A 23,671-nucleotide genomic window follows, 5' to 3' on the forward strand; every position below is an offset into this window, starting at 1 on the left:
GCAGAAGCCAGCGGTGAGTTCACCTTCACACTCAACAGCCAGATAAACCACAGTCAACATATTTTAAAGAGCTTATTTTAGCTTTGTGAAACAGTCTGTCTACATAGTTCCAGCTATCCTAGAACTCACTATGTAGACCAGCCTCAAACTACAGAGATCTACCTGCTGGGATTAAAGGCACACATCACACCGGATGAGAGGAGAAAAGAGAGAGAGAGAGAGAGAGAGAGAGAGAGAGAGAGAGAGAGAGAGAGAGAGAGAGAGACCTTATAATATGCACATGAGTGCAGATACTCAGGTAGAGCAGAAGAGAGCATGAGGTTCCATTGAGATGGAGTTCCAGGCAGTTGTGAGCTGCCTGAAGTGGGTGCTGGGAACTGAACCTGGGTCTTTTAGATGAGCAGCAAGTGCTCCTAACTGAACAGTGTTTCCAGCCCCACGCGCAGTACTGTGTCTTTCCTCCATGCCTTCATCTGTGTACAGATTTATTTTTTCCTCAGTGGAGTGTTGCTATGTGTGGTATTCTGTTGTCTGCTTCTCACCTAGGCTAAAGCATGGGCAGCATCCCCTGTGGCCTCATTTTAAACAGCTGCATGCATTTTAGTCACAAAAGTCAGCCAATTGCTAAAAGGTGATTTCCAGATGAAGTGGGGTGGGGGTTGGGGGGTGCAGCGCTGGACATGCAGTGCCAGGTGGCTCCAGTCTCCATCACCCAAGGCTGGGCTTTTCACTTGTCTCTGTGTAGGACTTAGAACCAGCAGGTTGCTGTGTTCCAGATCTGGAAGAACTTAACATAGGGAATGAATTGGGTGTTCTGTGTGTAATGTTTAGACTAATGTTACTTATTTCCACAGGCACAAACACTTCCTACCTATCCTCAGCCTCGTCAGCCTTCACTGGAAACCACCATAAAACCATCAAAAGCAGAGGGTCTTGCCAGGAAAAACCACTCTGTGTGTCCAAGACCCTAGCTCCTGCCTGCACCTACTACACGCTGATGGACCTTGGGCATGCTCTTCTGCTGTAGAATAGAGATGCTGATCTCCATGCCATCTACCTCTGAGATATTTTCTTGGAAGATGCAAATGAGGCTGTGGCTGTGAGTGTGTGAAAATACAGCGCACTGTCTACACACTGGGCCCTATTATGAAACCCTGACCTCTTAACTGGAGGCATTAGAGACAAGAGTAGATGGCCGCGCCAGTTGGCCCCGCCTCTTTCTATTTTTGGCTCCTGGAGCTCACTCTGGTGGAGCAGTCTTCAGCATCAGCACTTTTATTTCTATAATGGAGGGTTCCAAAGTTCACAAGCACGGGTGGCCAGAGGTGAAGAGTCGGAACTCTGACTCTTCCTGCATACCTGCTTGAGAGCAACGTGGCACAAATTCTTTGGGGACGTGTCTGGCTGTATCTACTAAAGCTGGTTGTGTAAGTTACCATCGTCCGGCAAGTTCCCTTGTTATAGAATGAGCGCAAATCCATGTGTCTGTTCACCAAGGGACCTGTTCTGAGAAGGTTCTAGAAGCAATGTCATGAGTCCCAAATGAGAAACTGCCCAAGTACCACTCCATGCACAGATCAGTGTCTCCACACAACGGGACGGTGTTCAGCTAACTACATCTGACCACTGCGTCAATGTCACAAACACGCTGAGCAGACGTAGCCTAACCAGTACATGCTTGACTCACGTCTCTCACAGCGTCACAAACCCACTCAGAATAGTCTTAAAGCAAGAGTGATTTGCTATTCCTCATGAATCGTGGGCTGGCTGTGAGCTCATGTACTAGGCTGTGCTGAGCTGGGGTTGGCTGGGCTGGGAGGCCCACTGTGATGTCATTCATGAGACCTCACTCCTGCAGTGTAGATCTCCTCCTCGAAGCCTGGACCTCCTTCTTTATCTGTCAATGCAGAAGTCCGTGAAGATGAAAGCATTGCTGCAGAGCTGGATCCGTGTTCTTACGTAAACTCCCTGTGATGTTCCCATTTCATAGATGGGAAAGCTGAGGCCTGGAGACATGCAGCACTTTGCTCATAGTTACAAACAGAGGAAGAGGACAGGCTGAGATTTTATTCTGGGACTGTCTGACTTGATCTGGAACACAGCAACCTACTGGTTCTCAGTTTTCCACACATCTGCACTCAGGTCTTGGTTTCTAGAGTTTTTTTCAGTTTATGAAAATTCAGAGCTTTAAGCCTGGACATTTGAAATTTTTCATATGGTTACTAAACCTAGTAAAATAATTATATAGTAGATTAAAGAGGCTTATTTCTCTTCCAGCAACCGTGCAGCCAGGTAGGCTGGCCAAGTAGCTCAACTCAAGGTAACTCAGAGCCTTGGCTCCTTTCTGTCTTGCAATCCATCGTCCTGACCTGTTCTGAGCCGCTGAAGCAGTTACCAAATGCCTCACTCCTCTAGTGGGGGTGAGCCTGAGGGCTCATCCTGGACATACACGGTCACATTTCTTTCAAGCTACTTGGGTAAAAGTAACAGATCATCCCAATGCTATTCCATGACATGCCTGGCTGGAATGTAGAACTAGCTGAGCAACCCATGAAACAAATTCTGCCAACCTTGGAGAAATCTCCCTTTGGGGGGTGGGGAGGCATGTGGCAGGACATGTCAGCCATGTGGCAGGGTATGTCAGCCTCTCTTGGTCTTGAGCTCACCATATAGGTGAGGGCGACCATAAACTCCTGATCCTCCTGCTAGACCTTCCAAGTGCTGGGACACAGGCACAGGCTCTTGAACTTAATGATGACACTATTCTTTAATAATTGTCTTCAAAAGGCCACTCCGAGACAGCCGCAGTCCTCCGTCTCAGTGCCAAAGACTACTCTCCAGCACCCCGAGCTCTGTACTCTGCTGAGGACCACCAAGTCTAACCAAGGCTAAGAGGCGACCATTAATAATCACCACCCATATTCCTTAGTTTTTATTTATTAATGATACATGTTAATAAAAACAGAGATGTGATTAAACTTTAAATATGTAATTGGCAAGATCGTAAGAGCTTACAAGAAAACAACTGCCTGGAAAATTCCTTTATATGAATGTATAGGGCAGTTCAAAAATGAAGAGCTCATGACTTCAGCCAGAATCTTAAACACTAAGAGTGTCCTACTTAAGGCCTAAATTAACTTTTTTTCTTTTCTTTTCTTTCTTCTTCTTCTTTTTTTTAAGATAGGGTTTCTCTGTGCAGCCCTCATTGGCCTGGAACTCACTTTGTACACCAGGCTAGCCTTGGACTCAGAGATCTGCCTGTCTTTCTGAATGCTGGGACTAAAACCATGCACCACCAGTGCCTGGCTCTAACATAACCTTCTGTTTTGTTTGAGAGTTTTTCCATTTAGCCCTGGCTATCCTGGGACTCACTTCGTGGACCAGGCTAAAATAACTTTTAAAAGGTTCCGTAAGCGTGAGCACACGCTCATCTCTCTGCTTCCCAGGCACAGACTGATCTGCCATGACAGAGAGCACATGGCAGGGCTCAGGAAGGAGAGGGGTTGGTGCAGAACCCTAACTCACCGCAGGGGCCTCCTCCCCACCTACTCCTCTATTTATTTTACTTACTGTCTCCTTCTACAAGAAACTATCAGCTGCAACGCTGCATGCATCCTGCACACGCTAGGCATTTCACTGCCCTAAGAAGAGACCTGTCTATGGCTTCAGATTTCCCTAGAGCCAAAAGTTAATAATGCAGGGTTAGGGTACAGCTCAGTGGCAGAGCTCCTGGCCTTACAGAAACAACATCCTGAATTCAATTTCCAGAACTAGATTAATAATTAGTCTCAAGAATAAATAAGCAATGTTATGGTCTGTAAGTGTCTAAAACAACAAAGGCAAAGGCTGCAGAGGAAGACTTCCCAACTTCAAGTCAGGCAGACTCAGATTCAAATCTCAGCTCTTCCTCTTCCTATGTGGACAAAATAATGCATGCCTTGGCTTTCCCATCTGTGGAATCAGAACATCACTGGGACTTTTAGGGAGACTCTACTAAGCCCTCTGTAGGTGTTCAATGGATGGGTAGCTTCCTCTTACACCTTTGTCCTTGCAGAGTTCAAAGATCCATAAATTAAGGAACTTAATGGCTGAAAGGTTAGAAAAATAACAACAAGTAAAGGGGTGGTAAATGTTTATTGTGGAAGGCCATTCAGTCCACACAAGATAATGATTCCCTTGCCTGCTGTTTGCTGTAGTTCCAGCTTGACCTCAGGAACAACCCTGTGAGGGAAGTTTGGCTTCGAACGCCATATTACCTGTGAGGAAGCCAAGATTTGCTAATGTTCCCAAGGTTAGCTCCATGGAACTTCATTCAGGCCAGATTCTGCATGCCCCCCAAGAACATGTTTTCCTAATCCTGGAGACAGCAGGAGGGAGAGGAAATGGAGGCAACCCCTGAACAGACAGGAGCCAGCAGCGAGGCATGCTGTCATTCTCTGGCCAGGCTTCACTTGCCTTATCTTAGAACTTGTCTAAAAGCAAGAGCTCCATTTTCTCCTAAGGAAAATGGGCTTCTGAGCTCCAGGCTGAGGACTGACTTGTGACAGCCACACAGGATGAGCTAAGCACCTTGATCCTCCTTGCTGAGGGCGCTCAGTGGCCAGGCATGGTGGCCTCCATCCTTCTGTGTTCTATAGTCTATCAGATGGCTCCTGTGCCTCTGGCCATCCCTAGGAGGTGGGAGGTGGGGAAGATGCATGGTGTGTAGTGTTTTTTATATAAATAAAAATATTCAAATTACAAATGCATATTTCTTAGCCCTAGTCTCTGATCTCTACTTTTTTGGTACACAGAACAGGCTGTAATTCCTGCAATTTGGGGCAGTGTCCTTGTGCCTTTTTGCATGTCCCCTGGGCAGCACTGGCTCAGGAAGGTAAATGGCAGGAAGTTCTGTCTTCTACTCCTACTTAGGACAAAGCCAGAGCTTTTGCTCTCTCACCCTAAGTGACTGAGGACTGAGCTCAATCTCATTGTCTTCCATCCACTTTCTCTATGGAGCACCACTGTCCTCACCCAGCTTGATGTGTTCTCTATGGAGCACCACTGTCCTCACCCAGCTTGATGTGTCTTGAAACATTTCTCCTTTATGGAGACATGGAAAATGGCACAGACTCAGTATGTTTTGATTCTCAAGGACACCTGCTACTCTTATGATTCCAAGTCATTATCTTGAGCAATAAATACATTTCTCACTAAAAACTGCACTTGGATTTACCTTATATATTTCTTTCTTTCTTTTACTTTTTTATTTTTTTGTTTTTTGTTTTTGAGATAGGGTTTATCTGTGTAGCCCTGGCTGTCCTGGAACTCACTCTGTAGACCAGAGATTCCTCCTGCCTCTGCTTCCTGAGTGCTAGGATTAAAGGCATGTACTATCATGAAGGGCTAGTCCATGTTTCTAAATCTCAATTTTCCTGAGAATGTTGGCTCACACCTATAATTTCAACAGTCAGGAGACTGAGGCAGAATTGTGAGTTCAAGGCCAGCCTGGGCTATGTGTTGAATTGCTGGTCAGCCTGGGGTACAGAGTAAGACTTGTACAAACAAATACCCTGATTTTTTGAACCATCTAACAGTGATGTCTTCTAAATAAAACTAAGAAAAGAACACCAACTCTAATCCCCACTCCCCCAAGATCATGTGGAAAAACACAAAGCCACACAGAAAAGAGAGGCCATGGTTTGATATTATCCAATCACTATCTCTTGGTTTCAGAAGGCTGCCACTTCCTGCAGTTCCAGTCCTCGGCTGTGGTTCACTCTGAGTAAGTGAACTCCTCTGTAGAAACTTGCACATAACAAGGAGGTGATGTCACCAACAGCCAGTGAGGTCAGGGGTCCTGATCCATCCAGAGATAAGGTGAAAAGGCAAGCTGCAGAAGGAAGGAGAACCAGGCATGTGCTTTATGATGGAAGTCCCCAGACACTCAAGCGGTATTTCAGACAACTGGGACCATACTTAAAAGGGGTAGAGAAGAAGCTAGGCTAGATCAGGATAAACAGACAAGGACCCTGCCAGCTCTCTTCATGAAGGAGAGGATGTGAGGGAGGTCAGGCTTGGCTGATGCCTTTTTTGTTCTGTTTTCAAGACAGGGTTTCTCTGTGTGGCCTTGGCTGTTCTGGAACTCACTCTATAGACCAGGCTGGCCTTGAACTCACAGAAATCCATCCGCCTCTGCCTTCCAAGTGCTGGTATTAAAGGCTGGAATTTATTTTTAACCGGGGCCAGCTTCCCTCCATCTTGCATCTCTGAGGCAACTTTTCTAGGAATGCCAGGAGCATCTGCAGGGCAGCAGTGCCACCTGTTCAGGTCAATGCCTCCCAACCTTGGTCCCCACATTGAGGTTTGTGGTCACTTCATCTGAAACATCCACTTTCCCTTGCCCACAGATGTTACACTGGGGCAGGTGAGGGCATGGCAGCCCTGTCTTCACTATAGAAGTTTGGCTTTATGGCCACAGCTGTTTACAGAATATTATACAAGCCTATCTCTTTTCTCTGGGAGGGCAGTTATCCCTCCCTGAGGGAAACTGAGTTTCTGGAAAGTGACTGAGAAGATTTTGAAGAGCTCTAGAATAACACTGTTTTTGTCTCTAGCCAAATCCTGTCAGGATGAAAGCGGCACAGAGGCAGTGCTGGGAAATCAGACTTCTAGAAGAAAACCCAACCCTTGCTCGCAGCACTTGTCCATGCCCATGGTATAGGTTCCCCACTACAACAGAATCCCATGCTACCGAGAGCTTAAACCATGGCTCACAAAACTCCCAACAAGAGTTGAGGTTCTAACTATATCCTTTAAATAAGAACTAAAAAATAGCATTCTTTTTCCCTTTCCAGACATTCTGAGTATCACAAGTTCAAATGTGATGAGGAACTGCAGGTGGAAAGAAGAGTCAAACATGTTTTCTCTAGAGTCCCAGGAATAATTTTGTTCATCATGGTGTGAGGGAAGCATGAAGCTGGCTTATAGCCAGAGCTTGAACAGAAAGCTTGAACAGAACATGTGAGCACTGTGGTGTCTCGCCTCTTAACCACAGCTCGCAGGACACGGGAGGCTTTGCATATGGTGAGCAATGCAAAGAGTCTTAAGGCAGCACTCAGCTCCTGAGCAGCACTGAGAGCAGACTGCTTACCTCCAGTATCCTGGTTCCAAATCTTCACCTTGGAGTCATATGCGGAGGTAGCAATCACAGGCGTCAAGGCCGTGGACTTTGGTAGAAAGACACAGGACGCAACTGTCTGGAAATGCCCATTATACTCACATATTCTGTCTCTCGTCTGTCTTAGGTCCCACAGCTGCAAAGAAATGCCACAAGCCAGCTTACACACAGATGCTCATGTGTCACGGATATGAAACCATCCCACTTGCCAGGTAATCAGAGAGCCAGGTGAAGCTCTTATCTCATCTACCATACCCACCCACCCACCCACCCACCCAGCAACTATTGAAGCACCAACTATGTCTCAAACAGCACTAGCTATGGCTGTGGGGACCCGATAGTAAGGGTCACTTTCTTCATGTCTGCATACATTCTGACAGTAACGCTTAGTGCCTCTGATAAAGGAAGTGACAGCCCCATCCATCCCAGTTGTACTGACACATATCAAACCATACCTATAAGGAACCATTCAGAGATGAGAGAAAACTGAACAGCGTCTGAAACATTGGGGTCCAGGAGACCCTGTATCCATCAGCTGGATAAGAGATGTTACATGCAAAGTTTGCAAACTCTAATCAACTCCTTCTAAGAACGTGTCCTGAGTAGGAGATTCTTGTAGTGAGAAGACTGGAATTCGGGGTTCTTTAAAAGACACAGAAATATTATAAGAGTATGTTTTCATTTTAATCCCAGGTCTGGGACATTTCACAGCAGCTGACTAGGATTCGCCTCGTGCTCTAGCAGAAACATGGTTTTGCCAGCTGCAGATAGTTTCTGTGAATGTGTGGCATCTGAAATTCTGGGGATTTTTCAGAGGGTGTATAAATTTTAGGGCCCCCTGTCAGGGTCAGTGATGGTTACAGTTCATTAGTAGTCATGCTCAAAGAAGATACAAAAGGAAAGAAATTAGAGTCACAGATTTCTCTCTCTCTCTCTCTCTCTTTCTCTTTCCTTCTCTCTCCCTCTTCTATCCTTCTTTCTTTCCTATCTAGTGATAGGGGGTGAAGCCAGGGGGATAAAGGGTAGGAAAAAGAACCCACAAAGTAGTTAAGACCAGCTACAGATTCCAACTTGACATGTCTCCATTCCCTCAACCGTAAAATAGACATTAAATAAAATAGACATTAAAACAGCACCGAACTGCATCGAACTCAAGCCTTGTCTTCGGAATTAAATGAAACCATGAATGCTTAGCTCAAAGCCTGACATGGCATACCTGTCTGATAACTCAGAAATACAACTCTTTTATTTGGAAATTAGATAATCTGTTGACTGATAACCAGCACTTATGAACCCAGAAACTTCGGAGGGGCCTGAAGAGTATACCCTGAAGTTACTGCAAGGGAGGTGTGTATCTGCATAAGGGTGAGGTGGACCCTGGACCAGTTGTGGGGCTCCACAGTTCCCCTAATGAGCTGAGCGGTCCTTAGCATGGCCACTTATTCAAAGACCACACATCTGTCTCTTCGAGCAGTCCCTACCTGTTTATGCTCCCCTAGGAGCAAGAACATCAGCAGGCTGCTCTCTTTATCCCTTCTCTGTCCTGACTTCCATCCTGTTCCTCTTGTCTATGGCCAATTCAGACAGACCCAGGTTAATAAATGTTCTCAGAGGAAGCCGCTGGAGTGCACAGAGTGACCGAGTCTGCATTGGATGCAGGTCTGTGCTGTTGCAGACCCTGTCTACACAGCCCGGTGATGGGGGTGAGAGCAGAGAAGCCTGCTCATCGGTGAGCAGACCCCTGGCCCAGTCTCTCACCGTAGCTTCGCAGCCTTCGCCCCCAAAGCCACTGCTGCAGGAGACACACGTGTGTCCGTCCACACTGACTTCACAATGGGTCTGGATGTGCTGCTTTGTGGGAAACACGTGAGCCACCTGAAGCCCCCGACTGTCCCACAGTCTGAAAAGAATTAGAAGCACAACGTGACTTTGTAGTAAATGAGACTCAAACACACATGTGACATCCCACTAACAGGAAAAGCCTGACTGTGTGTTGCGGGTCAGAACGGAATGTCACAACCTCACAGACTCTAAAGCCAACAGGAAGGAACCAATGCCATCTTGAGTCTTTCTGCTTTGAAGTCAAGTCATATGGACTTTATAAAAGATTACATCATTTGAGGAGAGGAGCTGCATACACTACAGCATGCGTGGGCCCAGGGACTGGACTCCCTGGGGTTCCAGGCTGCCATCGGGCTTGGCAGCAGGTACCTTTATCTGCTGAGCCGTCTCACCACCCTTTCATGGAGACTTTAGAACATACATCCTTTTTTGTTGGTTTTCTGAGACAGAGTTTCTCTGTGTAGCCCTGGCTGTCCTGGGACTCAATCTGTACACCTGGCTAGAACACACATCTTAACTTGGTCCTTTAGGACACTGCTTTCAATAGACAAGAGGCTATTTTGTGTCTATAAGTGAAAATTGATTAAAAGACACAGTGCTGCTGTTCTGAAGCAGGTCTTGCTATGTCATCCAGGCTGCAATACTTGATCTCTCAAGCGCTGAGACTGCAGTTCAGGTCCCCACCACAGCTAAAGGATCCTCACTTCAGCATCATCCGCGCTCCAGAACCAGGTCCAGGCTGTGCTACCCACGGCCAGCTCCGGCTGAGTGCAGTGGAGTTCTGTGTTCCCTCTCATCTCATTCCTCCCATTTCATAAGTCTCCTCTGAGAGCTACAACTCTGAGTCATGCTCCCCAGTCTGTGAACTACCAACCATCTGAGTTCCCTGATGTAGACTCTGGTCCTTTGAAAGGGAGGCTCTGCCTGAGGGCTAAGTGCCTGGAAAGCCAAGAACCCCTCAGGGCATGACAGCAGAGCCAAGATTCCTCACAGGGCGGTTGAACAGGTGAGGCTGAGGCTGATCTGGTCAAACCGCTCAGCAGAACCTTAGCCTGACCTGATCTTGTGCACTCATTGTGTTCCCATAAGCTACAGGTCAGAGAGTCCCCAGGGGCAGTGGAGTGAAGGACAAGAGAGCCCTAGGAAGGGCGCAGCAGCACGGAGAAGCAGCATGGAGACAGTCATGTAAGCATGGGAGCCACAGACCTTCACCAGAAATACCTCCACAGCGGCCAGTAGCCCACCTGATGGTCTTATCCTCGGAGGTCTGGACTATATATGGCTCTCTCGGGACCCAGCACAGGTGTGTGACCTGGAGAGAACAGTCATTAGCAGGTCTCCACATCAGGTGGTTTCTCTGCTGCAATTCCAATAGCGGGCTAACCTCATGCCTCATCTCCTCTCAGGGATCCTGAGCTAAGCTCGGGTTAGCACGGTCATTGTCCCACAGCCAGTCCTTCTCCACCTGTATCTCCTCAGTGCTCGGGCAGAGATACCAGTAGACTGGCCTTCTGGTTAGCCTGGGAGACTTGTACCCCAGCTGCCAATGGTGAGCAGGTGGCAGCCAGAAGAGTGGCCCCTGTGCTAAGTGGGGGCCCCTGAATGCTGCTGTAACACCTCAGGGTCTCAGAAGAGTAACAGTAGTCCTGGCCTGCAGCACTGTCTGAACAGAAGAAACAATTTTCAAAACAACCTGGGGTAACAGACTTCTTTTCTCAGCACAGTATCCTCACAAATGTGGAGGGCATTAGGCAAGCACATTCTACCGTCTGCAGCTGACTTCAGAACTAGGATAGCAGATGACTAAACTCTGAGGAACACCTGCCACCTGCCAAGAACAATGACAGGTGTTTTACGATATACTTTGATCTCAGTTAATCACCCAAAGAATCTTGCCTAGTGACATAACTCCCCATTTTATAAATGGAGATACCTAGAGTCTAAGAAGTGATAGATCTGTGGTTTGAAGGCAGAGCTGGAAGTGTAGTATTTGCTTAGCATATTCAAGGCTCAGGGTTCAATCCCCAGCATGGGAAAAAAAGAAAAAGAACCCCTCTCCCCAACACACACATTTGGAAGCCAGGTGTGACAGAGCCCAAAGTCTGTGCAATGTGTAAAGGAGTTAGCTGCCACAGAGTGAATTACAGCGAGTAAAGGGCACACTTATTTGTGTACGAGGGGCAGTCACTTTGTATCACACTGTACACAAGAGTTGTGAACACCATGTCCTTTGTTATATATCTACTCTTAGCAGTGTCTGTCACACTAAAACTATGCTAAAAGTAGGCGTTAAAGTTAAGAATACTGACTGCTCTTCCAGAGGTCCTGAGTTCAATTCCCAGCACCCATATGGTGGCTCACAACCATCTGTAATGTAATGTCCTCTTCTGGTGTGTCTAAAGAAAGTTACAGTGTACTCATATACATAAAATAAATAAATAATTCTTCAAAAAAAAAAGTGGGGAGGGCACAAATGTCCCTCTCCTTCAAAGTGTGCCTTGAAGAACTGAGTGAGGGCACACCTCCCTTTACCCTCCCCTCCCCCTTTTCTCCCAGCTACCACGTCTCCACTGAGCCCAGACCCATCATGAGACACACATATCTCCCATGAGCTCGACTCTGAACTCCCCCTCCTCACCCAGAATCCTTTCCAGCACCCTGCTCTACACCAAGTATGAATTTGTACCAGGTTCCTGGAGACAGACGCTCTCTCCACACACTGTCCAGTCCCCACATCCCACAGAAGCAGACTGTTGTCCCGAGAGCCAGTGCACAGCTTCGACGAGTCTTAAAAACAAGGTGAGAAGCCACAGTGGCCATGAATTGAGATGTGGGCAGAGTTCTGGGAATACAGCAGATGCTGGCAAGAGGACTGTTTCACTTTACCTGGGCTCACGGCCAAGCCAGTGACCACCATGGCATGTCCAGACAGCTGCTGCCTGGGCTGGGAAGAGCCCTGCAGGTCCCACATCAGGACTGTCTTGTCTCGAGAGGCGCTGAAGAACTGGTTTGATTTGGGAATACAGGCGATCTGCTCAGAGAACAAATGAGAACAGAGATAGCAGCTCAAGTGCACACACGAAACAGGACTTCACAGTAGATGGCTTCCTACGCTCCTCCACATACACATTTTTCATTTTTCTTTTTAAAAAATATTCTTATCTCTCTCTCTCTCTGTCTCTCTGTCTCTCCCTCTCCCTCTCCCTCTCAGTCTCTGTGCGTGTGCGTGTGCGTGTGTGTGTACCCACCACAGAAATGATCACTTTAACTGTTTCAAGTGTACAGCTCAGTGGCAGCATGTACACTCACATTGGTGTACAAACCTCCACACTCCCCCTGAAGAACTTCCATGACCCCCAAGTGCAACTCCACCACTTCCCCTCCACAGCCCTGCTCAGCACTGTCTCACATGTCATGTAGGTGAAGCCACACTCTTCCTTTGTCTAGCTTCTAACACTTGCCCTTGCTGAAACATGTATCAGAGTACCACTTTTTCTTTTCAGCCAGGGCTTCACCATGCTAGGCTTTACTGAGCTATGTACCCCACCCCAGAATTTTATTGCTTTAAAACAGTTTTAAATTACTTTATCATTACTATTTTCTTTGTATAGGTAGAGTGTTTTTGCTACATGTGTCTGTGCTCCATTTTAGTGCCTAGTAACCTTGGAAGCCAAAACTTGAGTTACAGATGGTTGTAAACATTATGTGGGTGCTGGGAACAGAACCCAGGTCTTCTGGAAGAGCAGGCAGTGCTCTTAACTGCTGAGCCTTCTCTCCAGCCCCTTTGTTCCTTTTTAAGACTGAATAAGCTGGGCGTGGTGGTACACACCTTTAACCTCGGCACTCTGAAGGCAGAGGCAGGGAGAATGTCTCTGACTTGGAGGCCAGCCTGGTCTACAGATTGAGTTCCAGGACAGCCAAGGCTGCACAGTGAAACCCTGTCTTGAAAAACAAAAAAGAAAAAAAGACTTAATAGACATCCCCCAAAAGTTGTGATGTTTCAGACACTCCAGAAAGTTTTTATTTCAGTTTCATTATTTATAGTCTTCAATGCTTTCTTTAAAAAAAAAAAACATTATTAGGGCTGGTGAGATGGCTCAGTGGTTAAGAGCACTGACTGCACTTCCAGAGGTCACGAGTTCAAATCCCAGCAACCACATGGTGGCTAACAACCATCTGCAATGATATCTGATGACCTCTTGTGGGGTGTCTGAAGACAGCTACAGTGTACTTACATATAATAAATAAATAAATAAATAAATAAATAAATAAATAATAAATACAGCCCCTCAATATTAGTATTCTAATAGGAAAGCTGTTTTTTTAAAAAAAAAACAACCATTATTAGTTCAGTCAGTACAAGCCTTTATAACAAAATAGTAAAGACTTATAAATTATAAATAAGTAAAGGTTTATAAATTCTGCTGTATGTGTACATGTTTTTACCACACCTCTGCCAGGTGTTTGGATTCATTCCATGTTTGAAATTATTTGCTCTGCTCTTCCTGGCATCAAAGCAAGCCTTTGCCTTTTTCCTTTGGACTAAACAAACAAGCCCTCTAATATCTGTAGCTATTGTTAGTTCTTTTCTTGCTCCCCAGTTACCCTCAGAGTAAGCATTTGACAGTAACCTTTGTGATTTCCCGCTCGTGTCCTGTGAACCTTTTCACCACGTGTCCAGTTTTCCAATTATAGGCCACAGCAGTCTGCAGAGAAACGGGACCACAGGTGTTACTGCAACACTGGCTCCTGAGCAGGATCTTAAAGCATTCTCTTGCTGAGTGTCTGCCGTTCATTGCTACAGAGAAACAGGTAAGTGCTGTGTGGCCTCAGTCACTGTGACAATTGACCGGCCAGTTCCCCAGTCTACAAAACAAGTGACTAGTCCTTTCCCTGCCTACCTCTCACAGGTGTGAGGAAGGGCCACATAAATATAATGTCTTAGATCTAAAATAATACAGACATTAAGACATTGCTACTTAAGTATTGATCCTCAAGTGTATCTTCATTTGAAGTAGTGACATCTAAAGTAAATGCATCTTACAAGTGGTGAACTACAGTTTGCAGGTGAGATCTGACAATGCTGAAAGCCTATTGGAGATAAGGAGCATTATTCTTGCTAGTCCCTTTAGGAAGAATCAGCAGTGTATTGCTGCTACCGTTTGGCATAGTGGCTGCCAAGATAGCTCCTAGTGTAAGGACTGAAACCTGATAATCCTGAGTGACAACAAGAGGACAGACCAAAGTATAAAGGGTCAGTGCTTACCAGTGTGAATTTTGTAAAACAAAACATAAAGCAGCTAGAATATTCTTTTTGTTGACTCCAGGGCCTGAGTATCACTGTTAAGAACGAAGTGTGTGGAATAGTAACACCCCATTTATAAAAGCATATAGGTGGCCTGGCATAGGGTGAGGTCCTCACTTAATCTTCATGACCTTCTTAGGGGATGGCTGTTCTTCTATATCCATTAACAGACTAGGATAGCAAGGCTCAGAAAATGTAAAGACTTAGTACAGTAATAGGAAGAGGCAGAGCTAGGCTTACACTCCAGCTTTCAAACTTTGAGCCCTGTTGTGATGTAGTTAGTGTTAGACTCTCAGGACATCTTCCTTTTCCTGCAGTGAGCTGGTGAGTGGGAAGCACTGGAAACCTCACCTTGTCTTTTCCTCCAGAGATACAAAGGTCTGAGTTCAGAGTAGCAACCACAGAGACAGTATCCACATGGGCAGGGATGTACTCTTGGGAAGCTTTAGTCTGGACTCTCTCTTCTATAATTTCATCAGGTCTGCTATAGAGAGGATGGGAAATGAGATCCACTGGAATGGATAGGGGAAAAGGGGGCAGAAAAATATGGCAGTGACATCAATTCAGGCCAGGGTGAGTCAGGGAAGAGACCCTCGTTTTGTCTGGAAAATGGGCAGAAATAAATGGTGCTGTTTACTTGGGAATCACCCAGAATAACTAGTGATTGAAATCTGATGAAGGGGAATCCTGAGGCCAGGAGTGTTTGCTCTCATTAGAAATGACTCCAAAAGATACAGGGCCCCTGAGTGTGTACTGCAGGTGCTGTATGAGGAGGTGACCATTTGCCTATGTTCACCTCTCCAGAGCTGGGATTATATCTAAGACAGTACACCAAGTGAAGCGTGCAGGACAGATGACCAATACTTGCCTTCTTTCTTTAGCAGAGAATTTTAAAGGAGCATGATAAAACTGGAAACCCCAGGAGCTGACCTACCTGTATATATAAGTGCTGTGTCTGAGTTTGCTCTGCAGTTTCCCCATCACAGCCCAGAGCCTACAGACCTCCTGAGGAAGATCTGGTTTCAGTTGGCCGTCAAATAACAACATCCCTCACAGGCGCTGAGGGGGCGTTCCCTGTGGAGTGGGGAGAGAGCACACACTGCATTTCATTAGGCCCAACATTAATAATTTGATTAAACTAATACTTTCTTTCCTTCCTCCCTCCTTCCTTCCCTCCCTCCCTCCTCTCATTCCTTCCATTCTGTGTAAGGTGTATTTCTTTTTTAGAAAGGAGATTAACTGTGTGCATTTGACTTTTTACTTCTCCTGCTTCATTCTCATTGACCTGGGATTGCAGCTGTCAATACAGGTTCAGTAGATTTGTCAAAACCAATGTTTTTTTAAAAAAAGTCAGGCATGTTTGGACGCAGAGGGACAGGGATCTCTGAGTTCAAAGCCAGTCTGCTCTACAGAGTTCCGGGACAGCCAAGGCTACACAGATAAACCCCTGTCTCAAAAAAAAAATACTAAGAATTACTTTATATGTGCATGTGTGTGTGTGTGTATGTGTGTGTATGTATATGTATTCATGTGTGCAAGTACACGTGCATGTGTGTGCATGTATGTGGAAGCCAGAGTATGACAACCCAGCCTTAAGTGTCTTTCCTCAGGAGCTATCTACTTTGTTTTTTTGAGACAGGGTCTCTTACTGAGACTTAGGGCTAATTAGCCTAGGCTGGCTGGACCGTGAGCCACAGAGACAGGCTTATGTTCACCTTCCCAGCACTGGGATTACATGCAAGTGCCAGCAAACCCAGCTTTTTATGTAGGTGCTAAAGACTGAACTCGGGTCCTCAAGCTTGTGTGTCAAGCACTTAAAAAAGTCAAACTGAGCTACTTTCCCAGCCTAGTAATTATTTTTTTTTAACTAATTTAATAATTTTTATCTTATGAACTAGTTTAAAAGATATAAACTTTTTTTCTTTGGGTTTTTTTTGTTTGTTTGGTTGGTTTTTCGAGACAGGGTTTCTCTGTGTAGCCCTGGCTGTCCTGGAACTCACTCTGTAGACCAGGCTAGCCTCGAACTCTCAAACTCAGAAATCTGCCTGCCTCTGCTTCCCAAGTGCTGGGATTAAAGGCGTGCGCCACCACCACCTGGCCTAAACTTTTTTTCTAAAAGTATTAAACTTGGGTCTGGACATGTGGTTCAGTGTAGAAAAGAGAGCTTGTCTAGCATTCACAACAAGGCTGGGTTTGACCCCCAGTAACACACACACACAGGAAAAAACAAAACAAAACTCCAATTCCAAGAGATCTGATACTTGCTTCTAACCTCTGTAGGTACTCAGCATGCACAGTACATATACATATATGCAAAACATTTATACACAATAAATAAATAAATAAATCTTTTTTTAAAAAAATGAAGACAGGTATTAAAACAAATACTAGAACACACATGCTCACCAGGCATTGCTCGAAGCAGCCAGGAGATTAAAAAAAATGTCATCAAGCAAGGCATAATGGCACACACTTTTAATCCCAGCAGTTGGAGGCAGGAGCAGGCAGATCTCTGTGTGAGTATGAGGCCAGCCTGGTCTACATTGAGAGTTCCAACCAGAGTTACACAGCAAAACTGTCTCAAAAGGAAAAAAAAGAAAAAGAAAAAGAAGAAAGGAAGGAAGGAAGGAAGGAAGGAAGGAAGGAAGGAAGGAAGGAAGGAAGGAAGGAAAGAAAGAGCAAAAAGGATACACAAATAAAATGTGGCCTACCCATCTACTAAACAGCCATGAATATGGCTGAAACCGGAAAGTATCATGTTAAGCAAAAACGGCTAGACATACTAAGCTATATGATACATGATCCCACTCACATGAACTACCCAGTTTGAAAATCTACAGTGACAGTAAGCAGATTGGTTAGTAGGTGCCAGGAACTGAGCAGAGTGGAGAATAGGGGTGTAGCAGACTGCTTACTAAAGACAAAGTTAACTTTAGGAATGATAAAAATGTCATGTAACTAGAGAGTGGGTGACCACTACATAATACCATCTATGTATAAAATGTCATGCATGGTAAATTTTATGCTACCATAATAAATTATGTACTACAAGCATATAGGCGAAAATAAAATATAATCTATATTAGCAAGGTTTCTTTTGCAATTGAAAAGCCATTATTATTGTCTCTGTGTATGTACACACATGTACACATGCACCACGTACAAGTATAGAAGTCAGAGGACTACTTTGGGGGATCACCTCTTCCTTCCACCTTCACATGGGTTCTGGGGATTGAAATCAGGTTACCGGGTTTAGGCAGCAATGTCTTCAGCTGCTGAGCCATCACACTAATCTTAGAAAACCTTCTTAAAAGGGAAGAGCCTCAGTTATTCTAAGAGCGATAGCCTTCCTAACGTGTCTTTGCACTTTCTTCGCACCACTTCTCTAATGCAGCACGCCGACATCAGGAGGTCATTAGGCAACAAGAACAAGATGCTCATGATGACAACCGTGATGAGACCACGGGGCTGACTGCCTAGACCAGCAGCTCCCAAAGCAAGGACACCAGCAACCACTCGGAGTCTCTCACGGAGTCTAAGGCCTCCCTTCACCTCCATCTCAGTGCAAGGCCTGCTTTCCTTTCTACACATTTTACTGGGGTATACCAGTAATAGAATGAAAAGTAGGTATGAGAATCCAACTGTCTCCTCTTTAAATCACACATCAAAGGACACTTTCAAAAACTCAGTACCACTTTTTTCACCTAAGATGTTTTGGAATTTTTAATAAATCATGCCATTTATGTAGCTTTAGCTGGCCTAGACTTTGGGATCAAAAGAAGACCAGGCTGCTTTAAAACTCACAGAGATCTGCCGGCCTTTGTCTCTCAAGTACTGGAATTAAAGCCATGTACCACCACACTTGGCCCATAATAGGCTTTTGTTTGTTTTTAGAGACAGGGTCTCACAGTCTAGCCTAAAGCTTACTGTGTATCCCAGGCTGGTATTGAATTTGCAGTCCTTCTGTCTCTGCTTCCCATGTACTGTTACTATAGTCAGGCACTACCACAGTCTACTTGCAAGAGCTTTATTACTTTTAGTTTTAAGTAAGGAAATACCTTTTAAACTTCTCAGCTTTATTGTTATATAGGAAACAGTGAGCAAGAATCTAAACTCAATATGTAAACCATATTTAAAAAAATAAAAAAATAAAAAGGTCTCTGGGATCCTGAAAGCAACCCTGAGATCCTGAGGCCAGAGGGTTTGAGAACAACTGCCCTAGAAATTGTATCATGCTAGTATTGGATGCTATATCAGAATAAAGAGAAGAGTATTTTTTTTTCAGATTTATTTATATTTCTCCAATTAGCGCACAATTCTAGAACTAAAAAGAAAGAGTAAATGTGCATTCGAAGATGCCAGGGGCTGCATGGTGGTGGAGAGCTTGCCTGGCATGCACGAGGCTTGCCTAGCATGATCACACATGGGTTTGATCCCCAGTGCTGCATAATAAAAAATAAAATAAAAAACAGAGAGAGAGAGAGAGAGAGAGAGAGAGAGAGAGAGAGAGAGAGAGAGAGAGGACCACCACCACCACCAAAACCAAGGATATCCACCTTATCTCTTCACTCACTCAGGGAGCACCCCCTGAGCACAGGATGCTCCTGCAGGAGTTGCTGGTGCCTCAAAGAATAAGAGAGGTGGCCAGCACCAACATTTGCAGGATCAGACTAGGAGCCAATCTCAGCTGCCCCAGGTCCCATGTCCTTCAAACTAGCTGAAGAGCTGAACGAAGTAAAGGCGGTGGCGAGAGGGACCAGTCCCCATTTCCTCTGGGTTTCTGCTTAGAGAAACTCTGAAAGATTCATGTTTTACAGACACACCAGCCGAGCTCCAGGAAGAACTGTCCACAGAGAGAAAAGCAACTAAAAGCCACTAGGTACATATTCTTAGTCACATCCCCTCCACTAAAAATAGAGTTTCCCAGATAATTCCATCCCACTGTTTGAGGAAATATATGAGCTGACATCCAGGAAAGAAGAGACAAACAGCTCACAGACACAATGCAGGCAGAGCCGAGAACGCAGGGTGTGCCCTCGAGTCCTGGGGTCTGCCTCCCTCCCTCCCAGCTCACTGTGTCCCTGAGTGGCCCACTCCTGCCTCAGCCTCCCTACCTAAGGCAGCAGCACAGCACTAAATGACCTTTACATGACTAGGACATTATGTGCTCCATAAAGACTTTTTAAAGACAGATTTATTTATTTATTTTATACATGAGCAGTCTATCTGCATGTACACCTTCGTGCCAGAAGAGGGCATCAGATCCCATTACAGATGGTTGTGAGCCACCACGTGGTTGATGGGGATTGAACACAGGACCTTTAGGAGAGCAGACAGTGCTCTTAACCACTGAGACATCTCTCTAGCCCCAAGATCTTTTTTTTTTTTTTAAACCCCAAATGGCTTATATAGTATGACAAAAATATTTGTTGCAAACTCCTGAACCTGCAGTCTCTTCTAATTCAAACATTCTAGGATGTTCTGTGATAGGCCATGTCACGGACTAAAAAAGAAAAGTTTTAGGATAGCATCCAGAAAATCTGAGGTACGTACTGTTTATAGATATGCAGAGGTGCCGAGCTGCCCATCTGCCAGCTTAACCCGTGTCTAACACTGACATCAAACTGCAAACAGGTACTACCCGTAGATCTAGGTCACTGGAAACCACGGGGACTGTAAATATACTCAAAACCAATTGGATCTTAGTGGGTATCTTCACTAGGGAGTCTAAGGAAGGGTAACTTGGCATTACTTACCCCCAAAGCAACCGGATCTTCTTGGTGAGCTGCTGTATTTGATGATCTGTAGTTCATTCAGCCTTCAGAAACAAGTCCGACAGCCACTTCCTAATCTCTGTAATTAACGAAAGGACGCTTAAGTTAATCTCCCCTCTGTCTAAGCATATGTTTGTACCAGAGAGATTTACAAGTGTAAACAGGAGCCTTGTTTAATGGAAAAGATTATTAGTGTAGTTTTTCCTCATTAAGAAATAGCACACAAATTTCCAAGAGTATATAAACATCACACTTCTATTAATAGAGCAGAGTACAGTGTGACATTAACTACGCATCTATTTGGCTTTTGTTTATTTGTTTTGAGATAGAGTCTCATGTAGCCTAGCCTGGCCTCAAACTCACAATATAGCCAAGGATGACCTCCAACTTCTGGTTCTCCTGCCCTTACCCTCTGGGTGCTAAGATAACAGGCACACACTTGCCCCTGAGCATGGCTTCTCAATGCTGGGGATAGAACCCAGAGCCTCATACACGCCAGGCAAGCACTCTGCCAACCAAGGCACTACCATCCCAGCCACTATGCATCTGCGTTTAAATGTGCAACGTACAAACAGTCAATTATATCATTAAGCTCACAGTATAGTCCTTCTGTCCATCAAACAGCTGGTGCACACCTCTAATCCCAGCGCTTGGGAGGCAGAGGCAGGCAGATCTTGGAGTTCTTAGCACCAGCCTGGTCTATAGGGTGAGTTCCAAGACAGCCAGGGCTACACAGTGAAACTCTGTCTCAGAAAAACAAAATAAAACAAAAAAAATCAAGCAACAAAAAACTTGGCAGCCCCTTTGAGTTTGAGCCTATTTCTTCTCTGTTTTAAAGGATTCAAATACTTTTTACTAATTGTCAGTCTAATGATTCTGAGTTTGTACTAAGTGTAGTATAGATCAGTCAAGTGCACTCATATTTGATTACCTGAACTAGACTGGACTGGGCCTGGAGTACAGTTACGTACTTGTTCTTAGATAAGTTCTTGAATTTCTGTGGATTTGCACTTCCTACATGCAAAATGAGACAGGAATTCTATTATTGGCTCTTTGAAAGCTAAAAAATAGCACTTGCCACATATCCTAAAGGTCTCTAGGTGCTCTGCATTTCTTTAGTCACTTACTGTATTCCACAAGCCCCCAAGAGAGCTCAGAGCCATTTTGCAGATGAGAAGAGAGAGGCTCAAACAATTTACTCATGTATATCATAAACAAGTGGCAGTGCTGAAACCTGAATCCAGCAGGTACTTCAGAGGCCCTGCTCATGACCAGAATACTGTGCTGTATCTTGTAAAAGCTAGTGTCTGGTGCTTGCTTTGGCATCACATATTGGAACAATAAAAGACTGGAAAGATACAGAGAAGATTAGCATGGTCCCTGCACAAGGATGACACTCAAATTAGTGAAACAGTCCATATTTTAAACACTCATACAATTAAAAAATAAAAAAAGCTAGTGCCTGAAGACAGACAGCATAACTAACCTACTGTTATACCAGACTAACCTACTGTTTATACCGTAAACATAACAAAGGCCTTGAGAGGAAGGATAATGTCTTGCTCATTTCTATATCTGTACTTCCAGCCTGGTCCGGGAGAATGGACTTGAGGTATTTATCTGCTGAATGAGAGGGCAACAAATTAAATTAAAGAGTAAGATTAGCCAGGAGCTCTTTAAAGGGTACAACATAATGCTGGTTTTTGACTGTCTGGTTTTTAGGACAAAATCTTTTTTCTGTATAGCCCAAGCTGGTCTCCAACTCAAAATCCTCTACTTCACAGGCTCATGTGACAGGACCTCAAAAATAATGGTCTATTTAAACTCCCTAACGAGACCATCCAAAAAATATCTCTGAAGGCGCATCACCCTGCTTCAACTCACAAAGGCTGGAAGGACTTGGAAAGGTCCTTAAAGGTCATCATGGCTCTGGACGCTCCTGTGGGCTTCTGGGGGAAAGCAGCTCTACATCTGAAACCCAGACCTGTCTCTGTCCGAATCTGCTTTCCAAAGGCCTAAGGGTCACATTAAAGAAAGCTCAGAAAATTCTCTTTCAGTTATGTAGTACAAAATTCCTTTATAGCCTTTGATACAACTGAGATCTATAGAGTTAACTTGCTGTCAAAGGGGCAGAGCTGAGTGAGTGGAATCTTATTTCCCTAGACTTTCCTAATCCTGTTTGCAGAGACAAACACGCACGCACGCGCGCACGCGCATGTGTGTACACACACACACAACACACAACGCACACAAAGATCCAAAACAAAAAACCTCTCACATGACCCCAGTGACTTGAAATGTCTTATACAAACATATAGAGTCTGACACAGGGGTACCTTAACCCAAATATCGAAGATGACATGATGCTGTAAAATTTACTACTAGCAGGGCAGTGGTGGCACACGCCTTTAATCCTAGCACTTGGGAGGCAGAGGCAGGTGGATTTCTGAGTTTGAGGCCAGCCTGGTCTACAGAGTGAGTTCCAGGACAGCCAGGGCTACACAGAGAAACCCTGTCTTGAAAAACTTTAAAAAAAATTACTACACAAGGTAGTGAGATGCTCTCTTACCTCTTTACCACACAAGACTGAGCAAGTTCCCTGTGACTTGTTATATAAAAGAACTATTACCACTCAGGGGTTTATTTTGAGAATGTGCCCACTAGGCCTATCTCTTCTTGCAATATATTCTCTTTAGTAAATCTTCTATGTTTGTTCTGGTCTAACAAGTACGATCACTGAGACTTTTAACATGATACTATTTGTGTAAATGATTTTTTTTTTTTTTGAGACAGGGTTTCACTTACTGAGTAGCCCTGGCTACTAATTCACTCTGTAGACCAAGCAGGCTGTCCTCGAACTCAGAGATCTGCCTGCCTCTACCTCCTGAGTGCTGGGATTAAAGGCATGCACTACCACTGCTCAAATGGTATAAGTGATTTTTTTTAATTCACGTTCTCTTCCCAAATCTCACACATGTGTATCTAGCCTATACTCTCTGAGACCAAGACATCTACACCAGTGTTCAAAGATTAACAAACTACACGCAGAAGCTTATAGGAGGTGGACTGGTTTGACTCTAATGATAATGTAAAGGAAAAGGTTGAGATAGTAAGAGGATTTACAGACACCCAGTCTCACTGAGGGTCGGTGCTAGATCAGAACCCCCAAGGCTGAGGACCAACAGTGTGCTGTTTTTTTGTTGTTGTTTTGTTTGTTTTCTTGCTGCCCTTCAGATTATAAATGCTCCTACCCCTGTCCATTATCTGAGCTGTTAAGGCTTAGTTTTGTTGTGTATGTGCCCGGGGAGGATTACGCCAAGATGGAAGCACGTGACGCCAGGTCCAACACATACCCTCCCCGACCTCCTCCTCGCTTAGGGTGGCTACCGCGCCGGGGACAGTGCGAGGACTCCCACCTCCCCGATGCTCCCGTCTCCCACTCCGGGCTCCATACCCACCGGCGGGCTGGCACAGAGGCCCGCAAGCACGGGTAGCTGGCATCCGCAGCTTCCACAGGTTCCCGCGCCTCCGCCCCTAGCAACCAGGCGCGCGTCGCTAGGGTGGGAGTTCCACCTAAATGCTCCGGGGAGG

The 23,671-nt window shown here is 45.1% G+C and overlaps 1 protein-coding gene and 1 non-coding gene across 2 annotated transcripts; one reads left to right on the forward strand and one right to left on the reverse strand.

Annotated features, from left to right (window-relative positions):
* Nucleotides 1-5,677: 5,677 nt before the first annotated feature.
* Wdr31 (WD repeat domain 31) lies at nt 5,678-23,610 on the reverse strand. The gene is made up of 11 exons (XM_028780012.1): nt 23,539-23,610; nt 20,063-20,159; nt 15,241-15,380; nt 14,658-14,790; nt 13,633-13,707; nt 11,888-12,032; nt 11,688-11,788; nt 10,246-10,313; nt 8,918-9,059; nt 7,133-7,295; nt 5,678-5,872 (listed from the first exon to the last, which is right to left on the reverse strand). Exons 3-11 carry the CDS (start codon nt 15,351-15,353, stop codon nt 5,712-5,714), a joined length of 1,101 nt encoding a protein of 366 aa, XP_028635845.1. The 5' UTR covers nt 15,354-15,380; nt 20,063-20,159; nt 23,539-23,610; the 3' UTR covers nt 5,678-5,711.
* On the forward strand, nt 21,399-21,505 carry LOC114631663. The gene has a single exon (XR_003712992.1). It is a non-coding gene; the product is annotated as a U6 spliceosomal RNA (small nuclear RNA).
* Nucleotides 23,611-23,671: the final 61 nt, after the last annotated feature.

The sequence above is a fragment of the Grammomys surdaster genome, unplaced genomic scaffold (assembly GCF_004785775.1).
Source record: "Grammomys surdaster isolate TR1022 unplaced genomic scaffold, NIH_TR_1.0 363, whole genome shotgun sequence".
Lineage (NCBI taxonomy): Eukaryota > Metazoa > Chordata > Mammalia > Rodentia > Muridae > Grammomys > Grammomys surdaster.